Source organism: Haliotis asinina, chromosome 2, assembly GCF_037392515.1.
Source record: "Haliotis asinina isolate JCU_RB_2024 chromosome 2, JCU_Hal_asi_v2, whole genome shotgun sequence".
NCBI classification, from domain to species: domain Eukaryota; kingdom Metazoa; phylum Mollusca; class Gastropoda; order Lepetellida; family Haliotidae; genus Haliotis; species Haliotis asinina.
The window spans coordinates 50758653-50773853 of record NC_090281.1 but is presented as its reverse complement, the minus strand read 5'-3'; the positions used below and the strand labels follow the sequence as shown (position 1 = coordinate 50773853).

Genomic DNA, 15201 nt, shown 5'->3' with positions numbered 1-15201 from the left:
CGAAGTTCAAATCTGCGTTATAATCTGATAATTCCCAATACTACATAGATCTAGATATATTTGCAACCCAGGTTATCTTGGTTGCAAATATATCTGTCTTGTATTGGGAGTTGTTTGGATGATCTATTTCTCCCAGTTATGTGTAGTTATACAATTACCTAGCTTACACTGAAACAGTGCAATCAAAGGCAAAATAGTGGCGTAAAATATAACAGCACCTAACCAGAATGGATCAGTGCTCGTCTCGGTTATAACAGTTCTCGAAGTTTGAGTGACACTTTCATCGCCAGTGGGTCCCGCCAAAGAACTTTACTCACCGGAGGACTCGTGTGTTGATTCGAAAGGTAAATGTGATCAGCTGTATGAATGTGACTACGACTACTGACGTTCAGTGTTGTGTTTAAGAGGAAACGACATAAATTTTCCACGGTACACCATTCGTTTTGGGCGGTTACTGTTGCCGATGCGTTTACTCCGGTTTTCGCGTGGTTTTACTATGCGTGCCATTGAATGAGTGATAGTGACGTTGGAACCCGCAAACCATAAATAGCATAAATGTCAACTGACTGACCACGCCATCAACAAAACTTGCATGGGTAGTAACAGAAACAACGGCGCACAACACCAAAGCTGCTTAGTCCAAACCGGTTTTAATAACCGGAACATAGTGTGGAAAACTGTTTCTACGTATTTTGGACGAGATCAAAGAACCAACCAAGTCCACGTGTAATAGTCTACTAGTCTAGTAATTGTTGTGTTGGTAAGGGACCGTTCATAATTTATCACAAGAGGGGGCGATGAGGATTTTTATATTTTTTCTGTACAAATATGGGGGCTATATTGTATATTTCCTGCATATTCGCACAATTCTTTCAGTAAACTTCTGCATGTTTTCTCCCAATACATATGACCATGTCTTAACTGTTCTCAATGCTATAGCTCTTATGGTGAATTTCTAGTATTAGGGTACTAACATACTCAAGAGGACCACTAGTTTTAATTTGTTATCTGTCGTTTGTTATAGGCATTTTAACTAAAATATACAGCATATGGCCTGGACCAAAAGAGTTCTAGATATCCGTTGCTTTAATGTATGGATGTTCATTATAAACACATGGATAAAAAAATCTCATCGTCTGACACCCAGGACAAGCCAGTTTTCAATTGGGGTAATCAAATAATGGTATCTTACTTGTCTACAAGGTAATTTCTGCAAACGGATTCAAACTGCAAATAAGCTTGGATTTCATTTCATATCTGCTCAAAATGTAGCTATTAAATTTCACAATAAAGTAGAGTTATCTTTGTTGTTTTTCTTTTCAATAAACAGTCCAGTAAACATTAACATGAAATACCATGTTGATTTATTCTTTCACAATTTCATCATCATGATAATGTCATAAGTCAGGGCAAGTGGAATATTAGTCAGGACAAGTTACTTTCTTAAGGTCACTTGCCCCGTGGCAAGTGGCTTTTAAAACATTTGTTGAACCTCTGAAACAGCCAATGATTATGATCAGTAAAGTTAGTCTCAGTACTATTCGTTACACTCCTGCACTGAGTCTGAGAAACCTTTAAGCGACCCATGACTGTACAATAAATATAGAGACGGCTGTACGGATTTAAACGATCAGACAATGGGTTTGGTGGGACTTACAGTATTCCCCAGTCACTGACACTGAAAAAAATGAAAATCCGCATAAAACACAGATATTTGAGCCACAGTATATATGCTTATGGATTTCTGATGACATCGTTACCATTAGTTAATATTTCTGCAAGCTGACATCCTTGAATATTGACAAAAATGCTCTTTTCAGCAACTGTTGCCAGTGCTGTGGCCTGCTATATGTGTGCATTAGCCAGAAGTGATTGTACAGAAAATAGCATTCGGAATCGTTCTCTTGCAAACCTTTTCGAGGTAAAACAAATCAGAAGGAATGTGCAAATGTCCCCTTTCCCAATTTAATAAGCTGTGTTCTGATTGGTCATTCTCACAGGTTAACTGATGCAACCTACCACTAGGGTTTGTTACTCAGTAGACGAGTGTAATGAAAAACACCGAGACTCAAGTTTACTTAGACTGCTACTGATAAACATAGTTTACTACATGTACACTTCCAAGTTGCATGGAAGGGGAACAACCTACCGCTATCTAAAAGGTAACATCCTTCACATGATGTCACTATCTTGTGAGGAGATGTTTAATCTATAGAAATGACACCATTATAGAAAGAATATCTCACTTTATTATTATTATTGTAAACCAAAAGTTACTGTGTTCTGTAATCTGATTGGTTGAAAAACATGATCAAATGGTATTAGATTCCCGGAAACTGCAAGACTATTCACTGCATATTGACACATAAACAATTGTTTTGTTGTGTCATCAACAGTGGTGACGTCATTGAAATCATATTGTGATGTAAAGTTAGAATAATGTCACAAATGAGCAACTCGAGACGCTACCATGGGAACCAGCTGAAACGGCCTGCTCGATGTAAACAAGTGCAGACAGTAAAACCCTTTGGTTTACTTTTGTGTTTACAATGTCGATAAACATCATTTGTTGGCCAATATACGGGAATGCATTTCGAACTGACGGCGTTAGCCGGAGGTTTCAAATGAAACATTCCCATGCTTCAAATACACAATAACACCGGAAATTGGCCAATAAATGATGTTAATCTCCAAATTGTCAGTGTTCTCGAATGGTGTTTCAAAGTAACAGGACACTGGGTCCTGTAAGTTTCAGATGTCTGTCTGACCCACTGAAAATTCACAGGACCCACAGAATAAAATTAAACATACATTTCAGATTTAACATTTGTCATGATTGGCATTGAAATTATCAACATTATATAATGACAAACATTATAAACATAAATATATAAACACTCTCACATGCCACAAATAACAACTTCAGACAAAGTCATTGTGATATATTCAATCAGACATTGGGTACAGCAGGTTGGGGACTTCTGTCTGACCACTGGCAAATCTGCCAGATTTGTCAGAGTGTCAGACACTATTCGTGAACTCTGTATTATTCTTTATCAATGATGAAAGGTAATTAGAAGTGAGTGAATTCCTGTCATACTGATTTGAGCATGTGTGTTCATTCACTAGAAATGATGTCATTTACTGGTTTTCTGATGATTGAAAATCATCAGAAGAAGGATTAAAAGTGATTATCAGTTGTAAAAAACATATTTTCAGTTAATCAGAATGTTATTGTTTTAGTATAGAACACTTGAATGAAGTAACCTAAACATTATAGAGTTTGATGATTCATGAACAACCATGTGCTAACAGTGTAGAGCTATGTGCATTGTAAAATTTTAACCAATTTTATTGTTCAGTTACAATTGCAGTATCTTTCATGATGCATTTCATTGCATGAAATTTCATTTCATTGGATGAACCTATTTCTTGCTAAATGCATAGGAAAATGTTGTACCTTGTTAAACACTTACTAAAAGACAGACACTAGATACATGTCCTCAGAAGGTCAATGGTCACTTGATTCATTGAAGTCAAAAGGGTTTGTGATAATTTTTATGTTAGGAAGTTTCTTGGCATTGAGGTATTGGTGGGAATGGAATGATTTCCATCTTTGCCTGTTATGCAGACAACATTCTATCCTTTTTCAAATTCACAATATCTGTATCTTCCTCTTTTTGCCTCCTTCACTAACGTTCAAAGTGGCGGTGAGGTTTTCTAGTGGTCAAATTATTCACTCATCACACCAAAGATCAACACAAACACAGGAATTATTATTCCCTTGCCATGAAATAGGCGATGAATGTAGAGGCAAAGTTCCCAACTGCACAGATCGATGCTCATGATGTTGATCACTAGATTGTCTGGTCCAGACTTGATTATTTACAGACCGCCGCCATATAGCTGGAATATTGCTTAGCGTGGCGTGAAACTAAACTCACTCACTCACTCACTCACTCACTCACTCACTCACTCACTCACTCACCTGTTATAGTGGGAACAGGGAGGCATATAAAAGCGTTTCAAGTTCCAAGTGAGTTTTAAAATAGTGTCTGAAATTCAGGATTATTGTTCAATGTAATGCATACTGTATTTTACTTAAGTTGGTGTGGAAATGACTCCCCTGGTTTCTCTAGGTGTGGTTCCCTCTTTTCAGATGGTATCATGGAAGCCCTCACTGACGCCATACGAAACAATGACATAGATAGAGTTGCAAGCCTCCTTGACTCAGGAGAGATAACTGATATAGATGAAGCCTATGATGTTCTGACACCCTTGTGTGAGGCATGTCATGTCAATGCCAGGGACATAGCACTGCTACTTCTTTCATCTGGAGCTAGTGTTAATGCTCCTTCAAAAAGTCTAGCCAAACAACCTCTGCATTTTGCTTGTGATACCACAGAAGACAGAGTTAACCTTATTGAATGTCTTCTGGAGGCAGGCTGTGATATAAATGACCAGGATGAGGATGGTAACACTGCCCTTCATCTTGCCTGCACCCACTCAAATGTTGAAGCTACTCGTCTGCTTCTCAGCTCAGGAGCAGACGTCACTTTGGAGGATGTTGATGAGGAGACAGCCTTACTCCGATCCTGCTATGCAGGGGAGGAGCCCTTAATACAGATGCTACTGGAGCATGGATCCGATCCAGCTCAGAGAAACGGAACCTGTTTGTTGACCTGCATTTTGCAAAACAAATTCAAAGGAGTTTATATGCTGTTCAAGCTATGCCCAGACTTAGAACTGACAGATGTGTTAATGCTGACTGCCTCCAAGAAGATGCTGGAAAGTAGAACACATCTGTTGGACCAAGGGACATTTCCACAAGATGTTGAGACAACAGCAAAGCTTCCTCCTCTACATATAACCTGTTCCAACCCCCTATTCTGTCCCTCCTACAAAGTGATAGTGAGTATTTTAGAGGTTCGCAATGATGTTCATAAGAAAGATTATGCGGGTTACTTGCCACTACAATATGCTTGCTCCACGGTCAATCTTCATGCTGTTCAGGTTCTACTTGCATATGGGGCAAACTCACTTTTGGATGGATGGACACCATTATGGAAGTTTTTCCCATCACCAATGCTACACAATTTTCAGGATTATTTTCTGGTACTAAAGTTGTTAATGTTGTCAGGTTTCAAAATGGAAGAGGAATCTTTCAGGATGTTCTGCAGAGCTGCAGAAGATTGTACCAAATTTTCAACTGGTGAAAGAAGACAATTTGTGAGCCTTGTGACTCAGTGGAGGTTGCTGCCTTTAGGTCTAAAGGAGCTTTGTTGTGTGAAACTACGGCAGTTACTTCCAGCAAATGTTGACAAATGTGTGGAACAGTTACAGCTTGGCTTGCCACAGTGCCTTGTGAGATATCTTTTGTATGAAGATGTAGTACCGCCGTTGTTGTTTGATTTTGAATAATGTATTAAAACATGTGACACAGTGTAGAAGTGATATTATTCAAAATAATGAAAGTATTGCATTTGCCATCTGCATTTGAAAAGTGAACCCAGACCAGTTTGACCAATGGCATCAATGACAATGTAACTGAAGCTGACGACAAATGTAACTATTTTGTGAAACTGTTGATAGTTTTGAACTGAACTTCGTTTTGAATTTAATCTGAATGCACTTTTAAAACAGTGTAATAAATGTGTTGATATATTGGCCTCTATCATAGTGTTATTGAAAGTTTGTTTTATATAAATGATACGTAAGAAACTTGAAAGGCAGAAATTCTGTGGTCAGGTGACCAATAATGGCATAATAAATGGACTATCTACCCGGAGAGCAGTAAATGGTTCAATCCCATCTGCGTCATAAAAATGAACATCAAAACATGGTACTCTGTCTGGCTCTTGGATAAAGAAGTGGCCATCTGAAAGTCAGTGCATTTTGTCTGAGAGGATGTTCACATATTGTAAAAGATGGCATGCTATCTTGGCGAGTTGATCCTATTAAATAGCGAGTGGTAGCCTTGTGCTTAAAGCGTTCGCTCGTCATGCTGAAGGCTCAGATTCGATTTCCAACATGGGTACAACTTGTGAAGCCCTTTTCTGGTGTCTGGCATTGTGATATTACTGGAATATGGCTAAAAGTGGAGTAAATCCAAACTCAGTCACTGTTAAACTGGCAGTGATCTGTATTACTCAGGACTATTAGTACAAACAGGAACACACACAAAGGCAAGGACCTAACATGTAACCTTGAACACCCATATCAGAATCCAACACTTCCAGTTTCTTCCAGTGTTTCTGACCCGTCCGGGGTAGGATAGGCCTTCAGCAACCCATGCTTGCCATAAAAGATGACTGTACTAGTGATAATAGGCGACTAACAGGATTGTGTGGTCAGGCTCGCTGACATAGTTGACACATGCCATCGGTTCCCAGTTGCGCAGATTGATGCTCATGTTGTTGATCACTGGATTGTCTGGTCCAGACTCGATTATTTACAGACCACTGCTGTATAACTGGAATATTATTGAGTGCGGCATAAAAATAAACTCACTTACTCACTCACTGTTTCTGTGAAGTTAATGATATGATAAACAAACAAATGTCCTGTTACAAGGAAAAATTTGAATTTTTCAATTCAAGATATTTTTACAGCTGGTAGTTTTCAATTTTATTATTTTCTCTGATGAAGTGTAATAGGACACAAAAGCTTCAAAAGATAATCAGTTGCAATAGCAGTCAGTTTATCTTGTTGCTGATAAAGATAGATATATCTATCAGCGATAAGCTATACTCATGTGTCACATGTATACAAATAGAATGCCATCTGATTATCCTTATCAAAAATTGAGTAGTATGTTTTAGCACTGCCCTTTTAATCACTGACATAAGAGTTTCGTTATGGTAAATGATGCTGTTATCTCTGACAACTACTTTCAGTTGACACATTGCAGAGACTTGTCCATTATAAAAGGTTGACATTTTCATATTCTTTGTGTGTGTGATTGAGAACAAAACTGGCTCCCTTAAAATTACTTTTTGTCCAAGGGTGAGGTCTTTTGGTTGCGAATATTTGGGGTCATAGAGTGTTTGCCCTTAAGCCTGAAAAACTGTCAGTCCTAAGGACCTAGTGCCATAAAAGGTTGTGGGTGAAGATCAAAATATGTAGGCTCTCTCAGTATTTAACTGACAATATAAGTAATTCCCAGCAAACAAAAAACGTCAGCTAGCAAACTGAGTTAAAGATTTTTTGTTAGAAATTTAAACTAGAAATTACTGATTGATATTTTCTGAAAAATAATACTCAAAGTTATCGGGGATGAAAAAGCTGTTGACCATAAGTAACTGCAGGAAACAAAAAATCAAAAACAAAAAATCAAGTGGTATTCCGTCGGCTTTGGGTCTGGGGACTGATGTTTATTTCAAACAGTATTCCAGGATCAACAAAATATCAAACACAATAAAGTGAAAATGTCTATGTAATGACACCAGAGATATGTTCATAATGTTTTGTGGCATGGGTATATAATTTGTCCAGTCATGTGTCTGTTTAGGTAATCAGCTCTCCCTGATATTAGACAGACGTGTGACATAAGCACAGAGGAACAGTGGAACTCACATCTTGAGCATCTTTTGGAGCTGGAGGTGAGTGCCTGGGAACTATATTGTGTTTTATGATACATATTTTATTGCATTCATATTGTTATGTGGCAGTGTTATTCTTGCGTTATGATATCTTAAGTGTTATCCATTGAGTAGGAATGCTTCAAGTGTGATTCATTGTGTAGGCATGATTCAAATGTAGTACAATGTCCATGTTGACATTCAGCAGAGGACACTGGTTAGCTGTATGTTCCCAGCTAACATTCATTGTTGGCCCAACATTGGCCCAATGTTTGCCTATGAATGCTATCTGGGTTTAGACTTGTGCTGCAATTAGACTTGTATATATAGACAGAGTTATGGAATGTACTACAAACCCATTAGGTATGTCAGTTCAGCTATATTCTGAGTCAGAGAACATTATAGAAAAACCCTTTCCTTACGTATGTAGGGGAGCTTACTCTTGTCTCTCAGTTCACATTACAAGAAGACCAACCATCATTCTTACCCTTGTTACTTAGCTTAGACCTACTTTAGAATCTTGCCCATTGTTGTGGACAGGCGTACATAACCATCTCTCTTCATTGCTTCAGTCAGTGCTTTTGTGTCATACCTTCTTTGGTTTTACTGCTGTTCTCTTTTGTACTGTCTCTGTAATACATTTATAATGATTTGAAGGGTTGACTAATGAGGGAATACAATATGGAACATACTACTGTGATACTGATAGTCTATTGCAATCAGCTATTGCAATACTATAAATATTGTATCCTTAAACATTCTTATTGAAGTCATATCCAAATGAATGTATCTTTTACATGAAATGAAAACAAGCTGTTTTCAGTCTCTTTAAATAACTGACATGGAACTTTAAACCCATATCATGTTTGTTTCAGATCATGAGGTGACAGGGGCGGATAACTCTTCGTCAAAGTGAATGAATCTGGTACTTCTGTATTTTGAAGTGTGCATTTACAACTGAAGTCAATTACTAAGGTATTGATAGTCACAAATACTTTTAGAATACAACTTTTAATTTTATCACATTTCTTTGTTAAATTTTTGTACAGACTGACCCACAGTTAACTGTTAGTTTCCCCTTGGGAATCAACAGGTAAGGGAAAGTAGGGGCATGTAGGAGATTGAATTTTAAACTAACTAGTACAAAGACCTTCAAGTCTATCCAACCTTTTTCATAGGTCTATAGTTAATGTTCAGCAGCTGTGGATATATTAACACAAGCCTTCCAACTGTCAGTGTTCTCCAATACGTTTTGAATGCACCTGTATTCTTTGTGTCCATTACGATTACAAATCAATGCTATGTATCCCCTGTCGTGCCTTTCTCTTTTATCAAGCAGTGCTCGTGACCTATCAGTGCTAAATTAATTTCTGGCATCTCTTTGTCCATTTCCCATTAGTGCTAATTAACTGTTTTCTTAGTTTTCCACCACTGTTGTCCTGGTTCTTTTGTTGTGCATTCATGTTCAAATATACAAAAGTTAACATCCATTAACCTGATGAATGAGAAAGCATTTACTCTGAACCATTAATTTCTCAATACAGATGATTACATCACACATTATTTGGTGTGAGGCCTGGAGAGAGACATAGATAGACATGAACATTAATGCTAACTTAAGTGAAATTGCACAATACACAACTACTTTGCTCTAATATGAACAAATCTTACATTTCAGTCATGTCAGGATGTGCTGATCTTTTTTCTGGATTTGAACCATGTAATAAAAATTCAGTCAATGCCTATTACTTCCAGAGAGATTCATTTTGTGTTTCTTTCATTTCTGAAAGTATTATTCCTTATCAGTGGAATGAATTGTTTTCACTTCAAAAGTTTCAGCACATGCATTTGTTTTTGTTGATAAATCATCACAGTATTTAGTGGACTGTAATACCTTCCTCTCAATCTTTAACATTAAAACTTAATGTACTGTTATATTGAGTACATGAGAAAGATTACAACAATGCTCATATTTCTGAATTAATCATGTTAATTCATAAGTTCTAATTTTTGAAGGCATGAGGTAGTATATTCAAGTGATCAAAGGGTTTGTTTTTGTCACTCTGAAATTTGAGGTTGATTCACATCACGGAAGTCCTGCATTTGAATTTTGCTTAAAACAATTTCAAAGCAAAGCCATACTACTGCATTTTTTATTTATTTTTGTTTATAGCTGTTATAATGCTGCAGATGATTAGAGCTAGATAACAGTGGTGGATTAATAATCGAGCATAAAGTAGACATTCCACTGACTGACATAGTTATGGACGTGTGGTGACAACAATTGCAGCAGATGACTGGAAAGGATTATTTCGGGCTTTTGCCTTCACCTGTCAGCAATTAATTATTGAATAAACACACCGAAGAACATGTTATCATTACTCAGCCGTTGGCAGTGAAAGTATGTTTTCTCTCTCTCACATCCGCCAGCACACAGGGAGTAGTGGTGTGATTGGATATCTTGACCTGAATTGTAAGTCACACAGGCAATATTTCAGTCATATCGTGACAAAAACAAGTTATAATTTCATGATAAGTGATGGTATGTTATAAACACCTGAGGAACGGTGGAATAACCAGTTTATCGCAAATATAAATATAAAACTAGAAATTAAATTCAAATCTTTTAAACTGAACAAGAACTAAAGTTTAAATTATTATTACTAACCCACTCGTCAATATAAACACTACCTTATTATCCTTCTTCTCTTTCATGAACTACCTGATCTTACCTGTAAAATAAACAATCAATCAAATTTGTTTGTTCATTGTGACTATTGAAACAGTCAATCAATCTTCAAATCAATAGCTGTTATTTAGGATATATATAATCTGATAATGTCCTTGCAACTATGTTGGCTGTTTTTTCTCTAAGCACAGTGTCCGTTTTCTCTGGGTTTGGAGGCTGTTATCTCCTGCGCGTTGACCGCTCTCTTGATTTTTTGGGGGGTCTGTTTTCTCCGTAAGCCCCCTTACTCATCGCCTTTGGTTGCAACTGGTTGCTGAAGACCAGTTAAACTTAGTTTTCACAGGTGTGTAAGTAGTGGTTGTCTGAGTAATTTAAATAATCGATGACAATGACTGAACGACTAAGCAGTCTCTGATGTTTTCTCCTGATTGAACTCAAATAATTTGGGAATTCTTGCTTGCATTAACAGTGTTTGCACAAGGTTGGTTTTGTCTGTTTCATTTCATAAGCACTACAAGCCTGTTCCACGTCAGGACTGAAGTTATCTGAAAGACTTCCTGAAATTTACATTCCTAACATTCTAGTCACCTTTAAAGATGTGAAATTTTAAATTGTACTGTGTGCAATTTGCCGAAAAAACATACAAAGAAACCTACATGCGTTTTCTTTATTTTTTGTGTGAAAACAAACAACCAGGAAAATTTGTTAAATGACACTTCCCAGTTAACTTCACGATTGATTGGTTGTAATGAACAAATCATCAGTTAAGAGATTTTATCCAATTCCTAATGCTATGTGTAAATATTGAATATTAAAGCATTCTTTTCTTCACTTCCTGTCACAGGATGATGCAGCCAGTGGTACCGAGAGTCACAAAGTACATGGAGGTGATGACAGAGTATGACCAAAAGCCTGGCGTCTGGGGAACTGAAAGGTCCCTTCAACTCGCTGATTTGACTGAAGCAGTAAAACAGCGAGACCATGATGCTGTTCGAGACTACTTAGAGACACACACAGGTCCAGAGAAACAAGACTATGTTGTGCCTCTCACAACAGCATGCATGCTGGGAGACACAGAAATGTTGAAACTGTTCATATCCCATGGGGTGGATGTAAGTAAAATATTTCGGCCGATTCCAAACTACTCACACACCCCTGTTGTTTTCTGGCCGTTGATCCAAGCAAGCAGATCCGGGTCAGCAGAGATGGTCCAATGCCTCCTTCAGGAGGGTTGTGCTGTCGATGTTTGGGACCAAAATGGTGACACAGCTCTCATGCATGCTTGTGAAAAGGGACACATGGCTGTAGCTTGTGTGTTGATTAAATCTGGTGCCGACGTGAACCACCAAAATATTGAATATGCCTCTCCATTGGTGCAGGCAACAACATGTACAGAACCGGAACTGATCAGACTATTACTAGAAGCTGGCTCTGACCCGATGGTGCTGTGTGGTGTTTGTCTTCAGAACTGTATCACCAATAGCAACCCAGAAGGTGTGGGCCTTTTGTACACGGGTCACAACGATTGTGTTGATGATGATGGCTTGAAGGCCAGACTGCGTCTGTTGACATCTAGAAAGAAACTGACAAATGTGAACATATCCCGATTGTGTTCAAACTACTCATCAATACCCGCTCTGCATTTTGCATGTGGAATGGACAAAGCTGACTCTTGGAAGACTGTTGAGGTTATCCTAAAATTTGGAGGAGTTGATGTCAGTATAGTAGATGATGCTGGTTTCAACTGTTTACAATATGCCTGTGCATGTGTAAATGTCAGAACCATACACATACTGTTGGCCAATGGAGTCTATCCTGAACGTGATGGCTGGAGGTCATTGTGGACAGTCTTCCCTTCATTGTCACGGGACCTTGAACCTGACTACCTCACGTCTTTAAAACTTCTGGTGATGGCTGGGTTCATTATGGATGAGGAGTCGGTGAGGGTGTTCAGAGAAGCTGTGGAAGAATGTGACCTGTCAGACAAGGGGAAGATAAAGTTGTCAGCCTTCATCCATGAGTGTAGTTCAGCACCACTCAGATTGACAGCTTTGTGCAGGATAAAGATTCGCCAATCTATTCCTGTCAACATTGACCTCAACATTGACAGACTGGATAATCGGCTACCAGCTGCATTCCGAAACTATCTGAGGTTTTCTGACGTGTTTGAAGCCAGCTAGTGTTGATGTTGCTGATCACCCTGTATCAGTACATGTAAACTAATATCTTGATGTACTTGGTTGCAGGTTCTATTATTTTGGGTTGTGAGTGAGTGAGTGAGAGGTGCCTTACACCAGAAATGGGTGTCACTTATTGTACATGTGTGGAGAATCAAACCCAGGCCTTCGACATGATGAGCGGACACTTTAACAACTAGGCTACCCCACCACCCTTCCACAAAGCAATCTTAATGTTACAACATGCTGGTCCTTTTCTGGAACACCTGGTGTCATCACCGATTTGAGTGGTCATTACCCACAATTTCTCCAGCTATTGTCCCTCTCCGCAAAAACTCAAATGGAATTTGTTTCTTTGTATTTTTAAAACTTGTTATTCTTTTGAATGAACGTTCTGTATTTGGTCTGAACATCATCATCTGAACAATCATCTCAGCAGTGACATTTCTTTATGGAACAGGGCCCTTGTGTCGACATAATCTTTGTTCCAAATCTATCATTCGAGCCAATCTTGGTAAGTGCAATGAAACTATTATATTATGATGTTATTATTTCCGATTCTAGTGGTTGTAAGGCAATATTCAGCAATGAGAACAACAATATAAGTATGGTACATGGAAATGTACACTTATTAACAATTAAGGCTCTCTGGTACTTGATGGCAAGTGTTTGCTTGTCACACCGAGGAAGCAGGGTTGATTCCCTTCATACGTACAGTGTATGAGGCCCATTTCTGGTGTCCCCTTCTGATATTAATATTGCAGGAATATTGCTAGAAGGCCCTAAATTCACTCACTTTGGTACTTGATAACCAATCCCTGAGGATGTATCTACAAAATTAGTTGTGATGGTGGAAAAAGTTATATTGGAGAAACTTTCTGGCCCCTTAATTATAAATATAACATAAGACTTAACGAACATAAAATTTCATTTGAAAAACAGATCTTAAGTCTACTCTCTCAGAGCACACCGTCAGAAATACAGATCACTCAATCAACTGGCAAGACACTCACATCCTGGATTCCAACATCAGTAACAGGCGCAAAAGAAAACTCTTTGTGTCAATCAACATAAAACGATTAGTGGCAGGTCCCGGGGTAGAACAGGCCCTCAGCAACCCATGCTTGGCATAAAAGGTGACTATGCCTGTCATAAGAGGCGACTAACGGGATCAGGTGGTCAGACCTGCTGACTTGGTTGACACGTCATCAGGTCCCAATTGGGCCGATCGATGCTTATGTTGTAGATCACTGAATTGTTTGGTCCAGACTCAATTATTTACAGACCGCCGCCATACAGCTGGAATATTGCTGAGTGCAGCGTAAAACTAAACTCACTCATTCACTATTGCCAGAGATGAGCAGGGATCAAGGGGTTTACCTCCCTAGTCATAGACTCTGTAACCACTCCTCTATGTAAACGTACCCTTGTCCTTATTGTTAAAGCAGACCCTTCCTTTCATTTTTGTCCCCTTTTTCATCTCACCTCATTGTTTGTACATACTTAACTATATCTCCTTTTTCCCTTGTTCTTGTATATTCTTACCTACATAACTGGCTTCCTGTACATAAATATGAATATACTGTACTGTTCACATTAAACTCCAAAATGATGATGACTATTTCATTATTCAACCTGATGAACTAGCCGAGAAACGTGAAAATAACCCAAAAAGTTGTTACCCATAAGATTTGTCTTGCGTTATGCACAAACACTAAGAGTGAGTGAGTGAGTTTAGTTTTATGCCACTTCTAGCAATATTCCAGCAATATCACGGCAGGGGACACCAGAAAATAGGCTTCACACATTGTACCCATGAGGGAAATCAAACCCGGGTCTTCGGTGGGACAAGCGAACGCTTTAACCACTAGGCTACCCTACCGCCACAAACACTAAGAGGGAACTGATGATGATATTACACATTTATCTCTCAATACACCTGATGAGCTATGTAGTGACTCCCCAGAAAACTATACTTGCTTGTCAAGGCAAGGTGGATTTTGGGGGCCAGGCGCAGTGAGTATTTGATAGTGTACCATCATACCACAACGACCTACAAGGTGACTTGATTGTTTCTGTTTATGTAGCTGGATTCATTATTAAGAATATACTTTACAATTTCATTTACACATATTTTGTATTAGGTGTATCGAATAAAGTGTTCATTGATGCTTTCCACTCTTCATCTCTTCCGAGACCCTACAAGTTGTGATGGTCTCTATGGACAAGGAAGTGAGTGAACTGAATATGGAATGTCAGTGCTAAAGAATACCCAGTCCTGCTTATCTTAAGAAACAAATTCTGTTGGGAGCAAGAGGACAAAATAGCGGTGATGACATTTGGTATTTGACAGTAGCCACTGCCAGTCACAAGATTTGCCTAATCAGCATTTCAGATGTCAGTTTAATGTTGGATGAAACTGAGTGCTAATGGAAAATGGTTTTAATTTGTATGAAGTGATAACTAGCAATCATAATGGCCAAACCTGGGATTCAAACACGACCCCGAAAGAACAGATCTCTACACATCAACTAAAGTACTGTCGGAAATAGAGAACAAACTGTTTTAGGCTCTTACTCTATACGGCTCAAATTTACACAATGGCAAATAGCATATGTTGAAATAACCCACTTTGGCCTAACTGAGCGTTCAGTGGAATGCGTAATAGGATATCCAGAAAAACAAGTTTACTTGTAAAATCAGGCAAAATGACAATTGGGTCACATGGCCAGGAATGACGACAGACAATTGACTT

General features: G+C 38.4%; 1 protein-coding gene across 2 annotated transcripts; it reads left to right on the top strand.

Annotated features, from left to right (window-relative positions):
- Window positions 1–241: 241 nt before the first annotated feature.
- Window positions 242–14620, top strand: LOC137272628 (serine/threonine-protein phosphatase 6 regulatory ankyrin repeat subunit B-like). Of its 2 annotated transcripts, XM_067805023.1 has the most exons (4): window positions 242–344; window positions 7511–7601; window positions 8456–8555; window positions 11114–14620. In XM_067805023.1, the coding sequence occupies exon 4, from the start codon at window positions 11115–11117 to the stop codon at window positions 12447–12449; it is 1335 nt and encodes a 444-aa protein (XP_067661124.1). In that variant the 5' UTR covers window positions 242–344; window positions 7511–7601; window positions 8456–8555; window position 11114; the 3' UTR covers window positions 12450–14620. The 2 variants fall into 2 exon arrangements, with proteins under 2 accessions (XP_067661124.1, XP_067661125.1); XM_067805024.1 differs by lacking the exons at window positions 7511–7601; window positions 8456–8555; window positions 11114–14620 and adding an exon at window positions 4160–5789 and having other exon boundaries at window positions 264–344.
- The last annotated feature ends 581 nt before the right edge of the window (window positions 14621–15201 follow it).